This window comes from Trachypithecus francoisi, unplaced genomic scaffold (assembly GCF_009764315.1).
Source record: "Trachypithecus francoisi isolate TF-2019V2 unplaced genomic scaffold, Tfra_2.0 Lachesis_group10, whole genome shotgun sequence".
NCBI classification, from domain to species: Eukaryota; Metazoa; Chordata; class Mammalia; order Primates; family Cercopithecidae; genus Trachypithecus; species Trachypithecus francoisi.
This window is the reverse complement of record NW_022681455.1, coordinates 115,673,200-115,690,040: the sequence shown is the minus strand read 5'-3', so window position 1 is coordinate 115,690,040 and position 16,841 is coordinate 115,673,200. Positions and strand designations below refer to the sequence as shown.

Sequence of the window (16,841 nt, the reverse complement as noted above, 5' to 3'; positions counted from 1 at the left end):
TGACATTCTGGAAAAGACACAACTAGGGAGATGAGACAGTACAAAGATCAGCGGGTGTGAGGGACTTGGGGAGACAGAGGGAGGGGTGCATAGGCGGAGCACAGGGGATTTTCAGGGCAGTGAACCTATTCTGTATGATGCCATAGTGATGGATACGCGTCATTATATATTGGTCAAAATACACAGAATGCACACAAAGAGTGATCCCTACTGTAAACTACAGTCTTTAACATATCAATATTGGCTCATCAACTGTAACAATATACACATTAACACATATATTAATAATAAAGGGGCCGGGGGCGGTGGCTCAAGCCTGTAATCCCAGCACTTTGGGAGGCCAAGACGGGCGGATCACGAGGTCAGGAGATAGAGACCATCCTGGCTAACACGGTGAAACCCCGTCTCTACTAAAAAAATACAAAAACTAGCCGGGTGAAGTGGCGGGCGCTTGTAGTCCCAGCTACTCTGGAGGCTGAGGCAGGAGAACGGCGTAAACCCGGGAGGCGGAGCTTGCAGTGAGCTGAGATCCGGCCACTGCACTCCAGCCCCAGCGACAGAGTGAGACTCTGCCTCAAAAAAAAAAAAAAAAATAATAATAATAATAAAGGAAACTGGGGGTAGGGTTGGGAATGAGGGGGTATATGAGAACACACTGCACTCCCCATTCAATTTTTCTGTAAACCCAAAAATGCTCTAAAAAAAATGAAATCTATTAAAACAGAAAGCATAGAAACAGAAAAGTATGATTAATATGCTATCTTATGTTTGTGCTTTTATTTGTACTTGTGTAAATATGTACAAATAAGCTCTGGAAAGTTACACAAGAAAGTAATAACAGTGGCACCTGCTTGGGGTGGGGGGATTTAAATACAAACCCACATATTTACTGCATTCTCTGGCATTAGGCTAATCTGACTGGAAAAACCAAATACATACAGTAATCTTCTGCACTTGCACTGAGGAATGTTATATGAAACCACCACAGATAAAGTGATAACCCTTTCAAAGTTGGCTGTTTCTGGGGGTGCTGTCCAAAACACCATCTACATGAAGCTCCATAAAATGCATTCAGACCTAATGTACAGAACCAAAGAACTGGTATTCGTAACCAATGCAAGACATTTAATTAACTCAATTTGCTTTTTGGCTGCTGGTATTGATCAGTTATTCTTACTATGTTTCCCTTGTGTCTTATTCATACTTTTCTATTTCATTTTCTGGATCCTTATAAACTTCCTTAAATGCACTGAAAAGCAAAATGGGGAATAAACAACTCACCTGGGATTTGTTCATTTTCTGCAGTTTTTGGGAGAGGCAGAGAACTATGAAGGTGAAACTGGAATAGAGGAAAAAGGAAGGCATTGTTATTAAAGGTCTGACCTGCCTTACAACTCCTAGAATGACTTGTTTAGAAATCCCTAGAGACCACCTGGGAAAATACCACCTCTTGGGATAGTCCCTTTGCCTCTTCAGAAGGGGCCGAAAAGATCATACTAACAACACCTATCTTCAATCTAACATTATCAGACACCCATAAAGGTAAGACTAAGATAATCCACTATCAAAAGAGGCAAAACGATCAGCAGAACCCTCAACTGCTGAAATTATCAGACAGGGAATTTAACACAACCATGATTCATATACTAAAGGCTTTACTAGAAAAGGTGGACAACATGAATAAACAAATAGGGAATTTCAACAGAGATGGAAACTTCAAGAAAAAATCAAATGGAAATGCTGAGAAAGAAAAGTACAGTAACAGAGATGAACTTTCAGCAGGCTCATTAGTAGACAAAGGAGCTAAGAAAAGTTTCAGTAAACTTGAAGATAAGTCAAAGGAAATTACCCAAACTGAAATACAAAGAGAAATGGAAGAAAAAATAAAAGGACAGAGCATCCGAGGGCTGTGACACAATATCAAATGGTCTAATAAACATGTCATTGAAATTCCAAAAGGAGAAAAGAAGTATTTGAAGATACAATGGACAAGAATTTTCCAAAAATAATAATATCAAACCACAGGTCCAAGAAATTCAGACAATTTATCCAAACAGGGAAAATACCAAAACCTAAACTCAAACAAAAACACATGGACACATCGTATCCAAACAACTGAAAACCAAAGTTAAAATCTTCAAAGTAGCCAGAGGAAAAAAGACATATTACATATAGAAAAATCAAGATAATGAATCATAGCCACCTTCCTATCAGAAACTAAGCCAGAAAACAAAGTAGTGACATCCTTAAAGTGCTTTAACAACAACAAAAAAGCAACTAAAGCAAAAAACTATTATCTTAGAATTCTATACTCAGCAAAAAATCTTTCAAAAATGATAATGAAGTCAAAAATCTTCTTCAAACAACAAAAACATAGCAAGCAAATTCATTATCAGTAGACACGTACTAGAAGAAATGTTTAATGAAGTTACTTAAATAGAAGAAATATGACATCAAAAACCTGAATCTACACAAATAAATGAAAATCTCTTGAGAATGGTTAAAATAAGGATAAAGATAATCGATACTTTTTCTTGCTTTTAATCACTGTGAAAGATTAAAGCAAGAATAGTAGCAAAGTTTTGTGGGTTTACAGCATATGTCAATATGCTGTAAAATGTATGACAACGATAACACAAAAGATGGCAGGATGACATTGGGAGTATAATGCTGCAAGTATACTGACATAAAACAGTATGATATCTTTAAAGTTCCACTAAACTTGAGAGCAGCAACCAAAAACTTTTCTAAATTTTTACAAATACATAGTAAGACAACACTAAAGATAAAATGTAATTATAAAAAAGACCCACTTAAGCCAAAAGTAGACAGAAAAAAAGGAAAACAGAAACAAAGACCAAATGAGAAAAATAGAAAAACACCAGCAAGATGGTAGATTTTAATACAACTGTATCAATAATTGGTATAAACACACCAATTAAATAACAGAGGTCAAATTATATAAAAAAAAGTAAGACCAAACCATATGCTCTCTATAAGCAGTTTGTTTTAAATATAAAGACGTAGCTACATTCAAAGTAAAAGGATGATCAGTTGTAGAAGTCAGGAAATTAAAAAAAAAAAAAAAAGAGATAAAAGAATGAAAAAAGAGGGTCAGGCATGGTAGCTCATGCCTGCAGTCCCAGCACTTTTAGGAGGCAAAGGTGAGTGGACTGCTTGAGCCCAGGGGTTTGAGACCAGCCTGGACAACATGGCAGAACCTCGTCTCTACAAAAAAATACAGAAAATTAGCCGAGTGTGGTGGCTCATACTTTGAGTCCTAGCTACTCCGGAGGGTGAGGCAAAAGGATCAGGGCGCATATCTGGAGTCCTAGCTACTGAGGAGGCTGAGACAAAAGGTTTGAGGTTGCAGAGTTGTGACTGAACTACTGCACTCCAGCTTGGGCAACAGAGACAGGCCCTGTCTCAATCAATCAATCAATCAATCAATCAATCAAGGAAGAGTCTACCATCAACAGCCCAATATTTATTCAAATACACATGAAACAGTTACCCGGAGAGATCACACTCTCGACCTTAAAACAAACAACAGGCCGGGCGCGGTGGCTCAAGCCTGTAATCCCAGCACTTTGGGAGGCCGAGACGGGCGGATCACTAGGTCAGGAAATCGAGACCATCCTGGCTAACACAGTGAAACCCCGTCTCTACTAAAAAATACAAAAAAAAAAAAAAAAAACTAGCCGGGCGAGGTGGCGGGCGCCTGTAGTCCCAGCTACTCGGGAGGCTGAGGCAGGAGAATGGCGTCAACCCATGAGGCGGAGCTTGCAGTGAGCTGAGATCCGGCCACTGCACTCCAGCCTGGGCGAAAGAGCGAGACTCCGTCTCAAAACAAAAAAAAAAAAAGAAAAACAAACAAACAAACAACAACAGGCCTGGTGCAGTGGCTTGCGCCTGTAAAGCACTTTGCGAGGCCAAGGCCAGCAGATCACTGGAGATCAGGAGTATGAGACTAGCCTGGCCAACATGGCAAAACCCTGTCTCTACTAAAACAAAATGAGACAAAAATACAAAAACAAATCACAACAAATTTAAAATAATTGAAATTTATAATACAGTATTCTGACCAAATCAGAATCAAACTAAAAATCAATAATATAAAAAGAACTGGAAAATCTCCAAAGACTTGAAAATTAAGCAATACAATCTAAATAACTAAAGGGTAAAAAATGAAGTCACAAGGGAAGTTAAAAAAATTAGAATTGAGGCCGGGCGCGGTGGCTCAAGCCTGTAATCCCAGCACTTTGGGAGGCCGAGACGGGCGGATCACGAGGTCAAGAGATCGAGACCATCCTGGCTAACACAGTGAAACCCCGTCTCTACTAAAAATACAAAAACTAGCCGGGCGAGGTGGCCGGCGCCTGTAGTCCCAGCTACTCGGGAGGCTGAGGCAGGAGAATGGCGTAAACCCGGGAGGCGGAGCTTGCAGTGAGCTGAGATCCGGCCACTGCACTCCAGTCCGGGCGACAGAGCGAGACTCTGCCTCAAAAAAAAAAAAAAAAAAAAAAAATTAGAATTGAACGGTAATGAAAATACAATATAAAGGCTGGGCGCAGTGGTTCATGCCTGTAATCCCAGCACTTTGGGAAGCCAAGGCAGGAGAATCACTTAAGTCAAGAGTTTGAGACCAGCCTGGCCAACATGGTGAAACTCCGTCTCTACTAAGAATACAAAAATCAGCCAGGTGTGGTGGCGGGCACCTGTAATCCCAGCCAGGAGGACTGCTTGAACCTGGGAGGCAGAGGTTTCAGTGAGCTGAGTGTGTGCCACTGCACTCCATCCTGGGTGACCCAGCGAGACTCTGTCTCAAAAACAATAAATAAATAAAAATACAAGATATAAAAATTTGAGTGATGTAGCTAAAGCAGTATTTGGAGGAACAGTTACATCAATAAATTGTTTCTGGACAGGCGCGGTGGCTGACGCCTGTAATCCCAGCTACTTGGGAGGCTGAGGCAGAGAACTGCTCGAACCCAGGAGGCGGAGCTTGTAGTGAGCCGAGATCGCGCCACTGCACTCCAGCCTGGGCGACAGAGCAAGACTCCGTCTCAAAAGAAAAGAAAAGAAAAGAAAAAACTAAGAAGAAACGGTACAATAAAAAAAAAATACAGTATTACAATCACATGGGACCACCATTTTACATGAGGTCCCTCGTTGACAGAAACACTGTTATGCAGAGCATGACTGTACCAGAATCATGGGAAAACTTTCGTATTTCAAAGTGGTGAAGACTTTCGGTGCCCCAAACGGAAAGAACAGTAAATTCCACCCGAGAGAAATTCAAAACGTGTACATGGCAAAATCTATCAGCGAGTAAAATCAAAAGATAAAAGAAAAAATATCTGCTGCTCACATAAAGTACCACTGGGTTGTGAGACCTTAGGGAAATCACTTTCCCCTTCTGAGCCTCCCGTGTTCCCAGGGTAGCGACGGAGATGATAACGCTGAAAGTCACGGAGTGGATGCAACTATCAGTGGGACACCTCACTGAAGACCCTCTGACAAAGGGATCACGGTTCTCCTTCACCAACGGCACCTGCCCAGGCTCCAGTCCTTCCTCCACACTCGAGGTTCTGGGCATTGGGGCGTGGCCAGGTGTGTCAGGCCACGCCCCGACGGGGCCTCGCCCCGCGCGCGAGCGCGCCCGCCGGGGCTTCCGGACTCGCTCCCGCGCGGCCCGAGCCCCTAGCCGCCCGTCTGAGGCGCATCTCCTGACAAAGAGAAGAAGGCGAAGCCTCGCAGCCGCCCTTCCCTCAGCCGTCCCCGCCCCCGAACGTTCGGCGAGGCCGGCCCCGCCGACCCCGCTCGGAGGAGGGTGCCAGGCAACCCCGGACGCCGCCTTGAGGGTCACCGCCGCCTATGAGTCGCCGAAGTTTGGGCTCCCACCCTGCGCGGGCACGAGCCCATCCCTCATCTCCTTCCCCTCGGCCCTAGGCCGCGCGGAGCTACCTGGAAGCCCCTCTTGTACCTGGAGGGGCGCAGCCTCCACTCGTGGCCCAGTGCCACAGCGGGTCACGGCGCGGGGCGGCGAAGACACGCGGAGACGGGGGCTCTGTCACCCACTCGCGGCTGGTGGTGGGGGAAGGGCGGCCACCGGCGCGCTCGCAGCACTGCACATGCGCAGATATCGGGGCGCGCGCCGTTCCCAGGGTCCTCGGAGGGGGTGGTCCATCCACGTTCGGGACTACATTTCCCACAAGTCTCCGGGGCCGTGGCTTTAGGGACTCTCAGGAAGTCTGATGAGCCTACCAAAAAATCTCTTGGCCTGCACTGTTTTCTTTTTTCCTAGAGTCTCACGAATTACAATTAACCACCTCCCCGTTAAATACAACAACCTGGCTTTTAAACATTACACCAATAATCTATAACTGTATTTAATTAGAATATATGTACAAAATAAAAGTATCCATAATCTCACTTTCTAAAGATTAGCTGCGTGTAACTTTAAGGTCACACTTTGATTTTTTTGTTGTTACAAAACTGGCCATACAGGTATCATGTGCTGCAACTAGCTTTTTTCCCGGGCCACTTTGTTGAGGTATATATATTTGTTGAGATCTCTATATTTATACATATATAAAATGTAGATAACTTGATATCTACATTTGTGAAATATTCACCATAAGCTAATTAACATGTGCATCACCTCACATAGTTACTACTTTTTTTGTCTGATGAGAACACTTACGATCTACCTTCTTAGCAAGTTTCAAGTATACAATATTGTCAACTATTATCACGTAGCTGTGCATCTCTCCAGAACTACTCATCTTGCATAACTGAGACTTTGTACCCCTTGACCACCATCTTCCCATTTCCCTTCACTCTCAGTTCCTTTTATCCTTTATTTTTAGAACAGTTTTAGGTTCTCAGCAAAATTTGAGCAGAAAGTACATTGAATTCCCACATAACCTTGTCCCCCCAGCACACACAACCTCCCCAAAGTCGATACCCCACACCAGAACAGTATATTTGTTACAATTGGTGAACCTACAGTTAAATATCAGCACCTGGCCAGGCTCAGTGGCTCACACCTGTAATCCCAGCACTTTGGGAGCCTGAGGTCAGCAGATTGCTTGAGCCCAGGAATTCGAAACCAGCCTGGCCAAAATGGCAAAACTTCATCTCTACAAAAAATAAAAATAAAAAAATTAGCCGGGCATGGTGACACGCACCTGTAGTCCCAGCTACTCAGGAGGCTGAGGTGGGAGGATCACTTAAGCCTGGGAGGCTGAGGTTTCAGTGAGCCAAGATTGTGCCACTGCAATCCAGCTTGGGTGACCCTGTCTCAAAAAATATAAATTAAAAAACAAAATCATTGGCACCCAAAGTCCATAGCTTAGTTAGTATTCACTTGATGTTGTACATTCTATGGGTCTTGACAAATGCAGGCAACTAGAATGAGACCACCACTTCTCCTGCTGTCCTTCCTAGCTTCTCCCCCACCTCCCCCTTTTCCCTAGTTTATAAGACAGGAGAGAAGGGGGAAAGCAAAAAGTTGGAAAGAAACAAAAGTAAGATAAATAGCTAGACGAGGCCGGGCGCGGTGGCTCAAGCCTGTAATCCCAGCACTTTGGGAGGCCGAGACGGGCGGATCACGAGGTCAGGAGATCGAGACCATCCTGGCTAACACGGTGAAACCCCGTCTCTACTAAAAATACAAAAAAAACTAGCCGGGCGAGGTGGCGGGCGCCTGTAGTCCCAGCTACTCGGGAGGCTGAGGCAGGAGAATGGCGTAAACCCGGGAGGCGGAGCTTGCAGTGAGCTGAGATCGGCCACTGCACTCCAGTCTGGACGACAGAGCGAGACTCCGCCTCAAAAAAAAAAAAAAAAAAAAAAAAAAAAAAAAATAGCTAGACGACCTTGGCGCCACCACCTGGCCCTGGTGGTTAAAATAATAATAACAATAATATTAACCCCTGACCAAAACTACTGGTGTTATCTGTGAATTCCAGACGTTGTATGAAAAAGCACTGTAAAACTTTTTGTTCTGCTAGCTGACTTAGGTAGCCCCCAGTCACACTTTTCACACTTACTTATCATGACCTTTTCATGTGGACCCCTTAGAGTTGTGAACCCTTAAAAGGGTTAGGAATTTCTTTCTTTCTTTTTTTTTTGAGTCTGGCTGTGTCGCCCAGGCTGGAGTGCAGTGGCGCGATCTCGGCTCACTGCAAGTTCCGCCTCCCGGGTTCAGGCCATTCTCCCGCCTCAGCCTCCGAGTAGCTGGGACTACAGGCGCCCGCCACCATGCCCGGCTAATTTTTTGTATTTTTAGTAGAGACGGGGTTTCACCATGTTAGCCAAGATGGTCTCGATCTCCTGACCTCGTGATCTGCCCGCCTCGGCCTCCCAAAGTGCTGGGATTACAGGCTTGAGCCACCGCACCCGGCCAGGAATTTCTTTTTCGGGGAGCTCCGGCTCTTAAGACGCGAGTCTGCCCATGCTCCCCGCCCAATAAAAAACCCCTTCCGTCTTTAATCCAGTGTCTGAGGAGTTTTGTCTGCGGCTCGTCCTGCTACATAACCGTTACAGTATCGTACAGAATAGTTTCACCGCCCCCAAAAAAATCATCTGTGCTCCATTTATTCATCCATCCCACAACCCCTGGAAATCTCTGATATTTTTACTGTCTCCATAGTTTTGCCTTTTGCAGGTTGTCAGATAGTTGGAATCATACATATGCTGCTTTTTCACATTGGCTTCTTTCACTTAGTAATATGCATTTAAGTTTCCTTCATGTCTTTTCCTGGCTTTTTTTTTTTTTTTTTTTTGAGACAGGGTCTCACTCTATCACCCAGGTTGGAGTGCAGGGCCATGATCATGGCTCACTGCAGCCTCCACTTCCTGGGCTCAAGTGACCCTCCCAGTTCAGCCTCCCAAGTAGCTAAAACTACAGGCGTGCACAGCTATGCCTTTTTGTAGAGATGGCATTTTGCCATGTTGCCCAGGTTCATCTCAAACTCCTAGGCTCAAGAAATCCTCCTGCCTTGGCCTCCCAAAGTGTGGGGATTACAGGCATGAGCCACTGTGCCCAGCCTCAATTCATTTTAGTGCTGCATAATATTCTACTGTCTGAATGTACCACAGTGTTTTAAATCCATTCACCTATTGAAGATACATTGGTTTATTCTAAGTTTTGGCAACTATGAATAAAGCTGCTCTAAGTTCAGGTTTTGTGTGGATATAAGTTTCCAATTCATTTGGGTAAACAGCATGGTTGCTGGATTGTGTGGTAACAGTATGTTAGTGAGACAGGAGCGTTCCCTGGACCCCTTCGCAGGACTTGTCGTGGCAAGCTTACTCAGCCACTGCACTAAAACCCCTTATGGGAGGGGAAGTACACAGGCAAGTGGGTGCCGGGGCCAAGGTGAGCACTTTTGGACTCTGGCCCCATGGTAGCATCTAGGGGTGTGTCACAATTAATGCTCTTTTAGCAGTTGCCATCCATGGACGGCTAAGTGTTAACCAGCTCAGTGGAGAGCCAGGATGACAGCCTTTTCCACCCTGCACTCTTTTTTTTTTTTTTTTTTTTTTTTGAGGCGGAGTCTCGCTCTGTCGCCCGGACTGGAGTGCAGTGGCCGGATCTCAGCTCACTGCAAGCTCCGCCTCCCGGGTTTACGCCATTCTCCTGCCTCAGCCTCCGAGTAGCTGGGACTACAGGCGCCCGCCACCTCGCCCGGCTAGTTTTTGTATTTTTAGTAGAGACGAGGTTTCACTGTGTTAGCCAGGATGGTCTCGATCTCCTGACCTCGTGATCCGCCCGTCTCGGCCTCCCAAAGTGCTGGGATTACAGGCTTGAGCCACCGCGCCCGGCCCCACCCTGCACTCTTGATACCCAGGTCCTTGTCCAGCATCCAGGAAGAATCAGGTCACATGGACTTGAAGAATGGTAAATGTGGAGGTTTTATTGAGTGAGGGAGGTGACTCTCAGCAGGATGGGGAGCTGGAAAGGGGATGGAGTGGGAAGATAATCGTCCCCTGGAGTTCTGCTGTCCCTGGCCAAATTCCTGACCATCCAGCTGCCTCTTCAATGCTCAGATGCTTCTTCTCTTTTCTCCTTCTCCACTGTGTTGCTCTGCTGCTCTGCCACTCTTCTGCTTGTGGAGCCTGGGATTTGGGGTTCTTATGGGCACAGGATAGAGAGTAGGGTGGGCCAGAGCGGTCTTGGAAAAGGCAACATATAGGCGTGAAAACAGGAATGCCTGTTCTCATTTAGGGCCGTGGATCCAGGCTTGAAGGTAGAGCCCTCATCAGGGACCCCCGCCCTCCTGCCTCCTGTCCATGTCATTAGTTTTGTAAGAGACTGTCAAAACTGCCTTCCAAAGTGGCTGCAACATTTTGCATTCACCAACAATGAATAAGAATTCCTGTTGCTCCAATTTCTCACCAGCATTTGTTGTCAGTGTCCCGAATTTTAGCCATTCTAATAGGCATGCAGTGGTAGCAGCTCGCTTTTTTTTTCTTTTTTTTTGAGACAGAGTCTCGCTCTGTCGCCCGGACTGGAGTGCAGTGGCCGGATCTCAGCTCACTGCAAGCTCCGCCTCCCGGGTTTACGCCATTCTCCCGCCTCAGCCTCCCGAGCAGCTGGGACTACAGGCGCCCACCACCTCGCCCGGCTAGTTTTTGTATTTTTAGTAGAGACAGGGTTTCACCGTGTTAGCCAGGATGGTCTCGATCTCCTGACCTTGTGATCCGCCCGTCTCGGCCTCCCAAAGTGCTGGGATTACAGGCAGCTCGCTTTTAATTAAAACAGTAGCCTCAAACAGGTTCATAGAAAGGCGTTTACACCAATGTTCATAGCAGCATTATTCACAATATCCAAAGGTGGAGACAACCCCAGTGTCCATCAGCTGATGAATGGATACAGTGCAATATTATTCAGCTATATCAAAGAATGACGTTCTGGTACATGCTGCAACGTGATTAAAACTTGAAAATACACTAAGTGAAATAAGCAAGCTGGATGTAGTGCTATGTGCCTGTTGCCCCAGCTACTCAGGAGGCTGAGGTGGGAAGATCACTTGAGCCCAGGAGTTCAAGGCTGCAGAGAGCTATGATTGCGCGACTGCACTCCAGCCTGGGTAATAGAATGAGACTCTGTTTCTTAAAAGAAAAGAAAAGAAAGAAGTCAGACACAAAAGGACGAATACTGTATGATTCCACTTATATGAGGTACCTACGATAGGCAAATTTATAGAGACAGACATTAAAACAGAGTTACCAGGGACTGGGATAAAAAGGGATGGGGAGTTTGTGCTTCAAGAGTATAGCGTTTCTGTTTGGGATAATGAGAAAGTTCTGGAAGGAGAAAAAGGTGATGGATATACAACATTGTGATGTGAGTGTATATATCAAATTTTTTTGAAGATCTTATACCAAAATTCAAAAATTATAAATTACCATAACCTATAATCTTATGGAAAGATGTATATTCAAGAATGTTCCTCACATTGCCATTCATATTTGCAAAACATTGGAAAGGATCTAAAAATCTTTTAGTGGATATACGTAAAATAAATTGTGGTGCTATGTAAGGAGAATTTGGGGAAACACTAAAAAGGATAAGGTGTACTACCCACATGGGGTTATTTCATTGAGAAATGAAATAATACTGAGCACACAAGAATATGTGGAGCGTAATCCTATTTTTGTAAAAAACTGTGCATATTTTAAAAAGACTAAACACTGAACTATACAAAGAGAATGGAGAACCCCCCACTACAACACACACACACAAGATAAACTCCCCTTACCGCCTTATGTGTAACAGCACTGAGTAAGCACCATGTGTGTGGGCTGTATTTTTCAAGACCTTCTAAAATTTACAACCACATTGTCTTCTGTTAATTTTCCCTGAAACATCAAGAGAAAGTGTAGAGGGTGTTTTTGAAAAACACATTACTGACCTGGCCAGCTCATGCAGAGCTTCTAAATGTTGACACCTTTTATTATACAGTATCAAACAACTACATTCATATCACCACTGGTGGTCAGTGCAGTGGCTCATGCCTGTAATCTTAGCACTTTGGGAGGCCAAGGCAGGCAGATCCCTTGAGCCCAGGAGTTTGAGACAAGCCTGGGGAACATGGCAAAACCAACTCTACCAAAAAAATAAACAAAAATTAGGTGGGTGCAGTGGCATGTGCCTGTAGTCCCAGCTACTCTGGAAGCTGAGGTGGGAGGATTACTTGAGCCCAGGAGGTTGAGGCTGCAGTGAGCTGTGATCATGCCACTGCACTCTAGCCTGGGTAACAGAGTGAGACCATGTCAAAAAACAAACAAACAAAAACCAAAAAAACAAAAAACAAGAGTTTCACCTCCTGGGTCCCCAGAAAAGGTCTTGGAGACCCCAGACTCTGTAGATCATACTTTAAACGTAGTAACAATATTATCACACATAAAAAATTAACAGGGCTGGGTGCGGTGGCTCACACCTGTAATTCCAGCACTTTGGGAGGCCAAGGCGGGCAGATCATCTGAGGTCAAGGGTTTGAGACCAGCCTGGCCAACATGGTGAGACCCCGTCTTTACTAAAAACACACAAAAAAATTAGCTGGGCCTGCTGGCATGCACCTGTAGTCCCAGCTACTCGGGAGGCTGAGGCAGGAGAATCGCTTGAACTCGAGGGGCGGAGGTTGCAGTGAGCCGAGATCACACCATGGCACTCCAGCCTGGGCAGCAAGAGTGAGATTCCATCTCAAAAACAAAACAAAACAAAAAATTCAGGCCCAATGAATCCACATACTCAGATTGTTCAACGTCTTCTTGTATATATTTCCCCTCCATGTCTTTTTTCTTTTCTTTTTTTTTTTTTTGAAACAGAGTCTCGCTCTGTCGCCCAGGCTGGAGTGCAGTGGTGCGATCTCGGCTCACTGCAAGCTCCGCCTCCCGGGTTCACGCCATTTTCCTGCCTCAGCCTCCTGAGTAGCTGGGACTACAGGCGCCCGCCACCACGCCTGGCTAATTTTTTTTTTTGTATTTTTTAGTAGAGACAGGGTTTCACCGTGTTAGCCAGGATGGTCTTGATCTCCTGACCTCGTGATCTGCCCATCTTGGCCGCCCAAAGTACTGAGATTAGAGGCGTGAGCCACCGTGCCCAGCCCATATCTTTTTTTTTCTTTGCCATTTAGTTGTTGAAAACACTTGGTTATTTATTCTAAGGAATTTTCATATGGTCTGGATTTTCCTAACCATGTTTAATTTTGTATATCAATTGTCAAAGTCAAATAAAATATAGAAATGAATCTCTAAATTTAAAATGTTTTATTTAGGGACTGGGTGCAGTGGCTCAGGCCTGTAATCCCAGCAGTTTGGGAAGCCAAGGTAGACAGATCACTTGAGGTCAGGAGTTCAAGACCAGCCTGGTGAACATGGTGAAACCTCATCTCTACTAAAAATACAAAAATTAGCTGGGTGTGGTGATGGACACCTGTAGTCCCAGATACTTGGGAGGCTGAGGCAGGAGAATCACTTGACCCTGGAGGCCAAGGTTGCAGCGAGCCGAGATCGCACCACTGTACTCCAAGCTGGGTGACAAAGTGAGACTCTGTCTCAAAAAATATAAATATAAATAAAATAACATGTTTTATTTGGGAAGCAAGAATTGCAATTTGAGGCACCCACATACACTGGGTAGTCTTCAGTATGTCAGAAGAACAAAGTGAAGTTTGGGAATTTTATGAGCAAGAGAAATACTATGAATTGTTTTGAAAGAAGCTCTCTGGTGCTAGATACGCTTTTGGGAGCTAGCAAGCTCAGACTGGTGAGTGACAACAGTAGATTAAACTAGTCTTAGAGGCATGGCAGGTCACTTCAGCAGCTACTAGGTCCAACTGCTCTTAGGGTTATAGCAGATCGTTTCAGGAGCTGGCCTCACAGAAAATTTCTTTTTCTTCTTTTTTTTTGACGAAGTCTTGCTCTGTCGCCAGGCTGGAATGCAGTGGTGCGATCTCAGCTCACTGCAACTTCCACCCTCTGGGTTCAAATGATTCTCCTGCCTCAGCCTCCTGAGTAGCTGGGACTACAGGTACGCACAACCATGCCCAGCTAATTTTCTTTTTTTTTTGTATTTTTAGCAGAGACAGGGTTTCACCATGTTGGCCAGGATGGTGTTGATCTCTTGACCTTGTGATCCGCCCGCCTCAGCTTCCCAAAGTGCTGGGATTTTAGGTAGGAGCCACCGCACCCAGCCTCTTTTTTTTTTTTTTTTTTGAGATGGAGTCTTTCTCTGTTGTTCAGGCTGGAGTGCAGTGGCGCAATCTCGGCTCACTGCAACATCTGCCTCCTGGGTTCAAGCGATTCTCCTGCCTCAGCCTCCCCAGTAGCCGGGATTACAGGCACCCACCATCACACCCAGCTCATTTTTGCATTTTTAATGGAGATGGGATTTCACCATGTTGGCCAGGCTGGTCTTGAACTCCTGACCTCAAATGATCCCCTTGCCTCAGTCTCCCAAAGTGCTGGGATTACAGACTTGAGCTACCATGGTGCAGCCTTTTTTCTCTTTTTTTTTTTTTTAATTTGTTTGTTTTGCAGAGACGGAGTCTCCCTATCCTGCCCAGGCTGGTCTCAAACTCCTGGTCTCAAGCAATCCTCCCAAACGTTGGCCTCTCAAAGCACTGGGATTATAGGCGTGAGTCACTACATGCACATTTTATTTCTTGGAATAAATGCTATGTGCCCCATATCTTGGATATGACAAGAATGACCCAGTTTCTATAATCAATTTTCACCCAATTTTCTGTTCCTTCTTCTGGACTCAACCAGAGAAAGTCAATGTTTAAGAACAATTTTTGGCCAAATATTAGCAATGATTATCTTCTCCTTGCCAGGTTTTAAAATGATTATTTTTTGTGAGGTTCTGAATGACAAGTTTAGGCTTTTCCCCCAAATGTGTTTTTTTTTTTTTTTTTGAGACAGATTCTCACTCTGTCACCCAGGCTGGAGTGCAGTGGTGCGATCTTGGCTCACTGCAAGCTCCGCCTCCCGGGTTCACGCCATTCTCCTGCCTCAGCCTCCCGAGTAACTGGGACTACAGGCACTTGCCACCACGCCCAGCCAATTTTTTTGTATTTTTAGTAGAGACAGGGTTTCACCGTGTTACACAGCATGGTCTCGATCTCCTGACCTTGTGATCTGCCCGCCTCAGCCTCCCAAAGTGCTGGGATTACAGGCTTGAGCCACCGCGCCCGGCTAGTTTTGTATTTTTAGTAGAGACGGGGTTTCTGCATGTTCATCAGGTTGGTCTTTAACTCCCAACCTCAGGTGATCCTCCCACCTCGGCCTCCCAAAATGGGGGGATTACAGACATGAGCCACCGAGCCTGACGAGCCTCACCTTTTTTTATTGTAGTAAAATACACATATAATAAAATTTACCATCTTAACCATTTTCAATTATACAGTTCAGAGGTATTAAATACATCCATAATATCATGCAACTATCCCCACCATCCATCACTGGAACTCTTTTCATCTTATAAAACTAAAACTCTACCTACGAAACACTAACTCCCATTTCTTCCTCCCCTAGCCCTTGGCAACCACCATTCGTCTTCCTGTTTCTACGATTTTTGATGACTCTAAGTATAGACTACCTGGCTTTTCCAAGGCCTCCATATAAACAAAGCCTGGCCAGGTGTGGTAGCTCACGCCTGTAATCCCAGCCTCCACTTTCTGGCCACAAGCAATCCTCCTACCTCAGTCTCCTGAGTAGCTGTGACCACACGTGTGCACCACCATGCCCAACTTACTTATTTTTGATGGAGATGGGGTCTCTCTCTGTTGCCCAGGCTAGTCTGGAACTCCTGGACTCAAGCAATCCTGCTGGTTCAACCTCCCTAAGTGCTGGGATTATAGGCGTGAGCCCCCAGGCCCGACTGATTCGACAGTTTTAAGGGATTACTAGGTAGGTATTTTGTAGGATGCTTTTCTATTGAAATGTATCATGTTTTTCTCATGATTAGAATGGAGTTGTGGGCTTTGGGGAGGAAGATCCTAGAGGTAAAGTGCCACTTCCATTACATCATCATAGCAAGGATCCAGCATTAATTTCCTGGGGCTGTCATCACAAGGACCACATACTGGGCAGCTGAAAACAACATGCATTTATTTTTTCACAGTTGTAGAGAACGGAAGTCTAAAGGCAAGGTGTCGGCAAGGTCCTGCCGCACCCTAAACCCACAGGGGGCAGCCTTCCATGCTTCTTCCTGGCTTCCAGGGGTTTCCCTCACTGCTGCGGCTAGTGCTGCGTCACTTCCCTCATGTAGCGTTCTCCCCTCTGCCGTCCATTCCTCTTCACCTCTTCTTATCAGGACACCAGCCATATTAGATTAAGGGCCCACCCTACTCCCGCGTGACCTCATCTTAGCTAATTACATCTGTAATCACTATTTGCAAATAAGGTCAGAGTCCGAGGTTGCAGGGAGGACGTGAGCTTTGGGAGGACATGATTCGACCCAGTAAACGTACATGCTATCTACTTGGCTTATGAGTGTTGATATAGACCTTGATCATCCTGCTGAAGGTGTGTCTCCACTATAAAGTTACTCCTTCTGTTTGTCCTTTCTATTCTGTACTCTTTGGAAGGAAGTCACTCTGCACAGTCCACATTTAAGAAGTGGGAAGATGGCCAGGCGCGGTGGCTCACACCTGTAATCCCAGCACTTTGGGAGGCCAAGGTGGGCGGATCATAAAGTCAAGAGATTGAGACCATCCTGGCCAACATGGTGAAACCTTGTCTCTACTAAAAATACAAAAATTAGCCAGGTGTGGTAGCACGTGCCTGTAGTCCCAGCTACTTGAGAGGCTGAGGCAGGAGAATCA

General features: G+C 45.3%; 1 protein-coding gene across 8 annotated transcripts in view; it reads right to left on the bottom strand.

Annotated features, from left to right (window-relative positions):
- The window catches only part of ZFP1 (ZFP1 zinc finger protein), a 44,306-nt gene extending 38,116 nt beyond the window's left edge, over nt 1–6,190 (bottom strand). For 2 of the 8 annotated variants that reach the window (XM_033219033.1, XM_033219034.1), the window contains exons 1-2: nt 5,987–6,125; nt 1,282–1,339 (exon numbers count right to left, since the gene is read on the bottom strand). In XM_033219033.1, the coding sequence (XP_033074924.1) occupies nt 1,282–1,296 (15 nt within the window). In that variant the 5' untranslated portion in view covers nt 1,297–1,339; nt 5,987–6,125. Of the gene's footprint in view, nt 1–1,281; nt 1,340–5,371; nt 5,682–5,967 lie in introns of those variants that run through there. The other 6 variants (XM_033219028.1, XM_033219031.1, XM_033219032.1 and 3 more) reach the window with 6 other exon arrangements.
- Between the last annotated feature and the right edge of the window lie 10,651 nt (nt 6,191–16,841).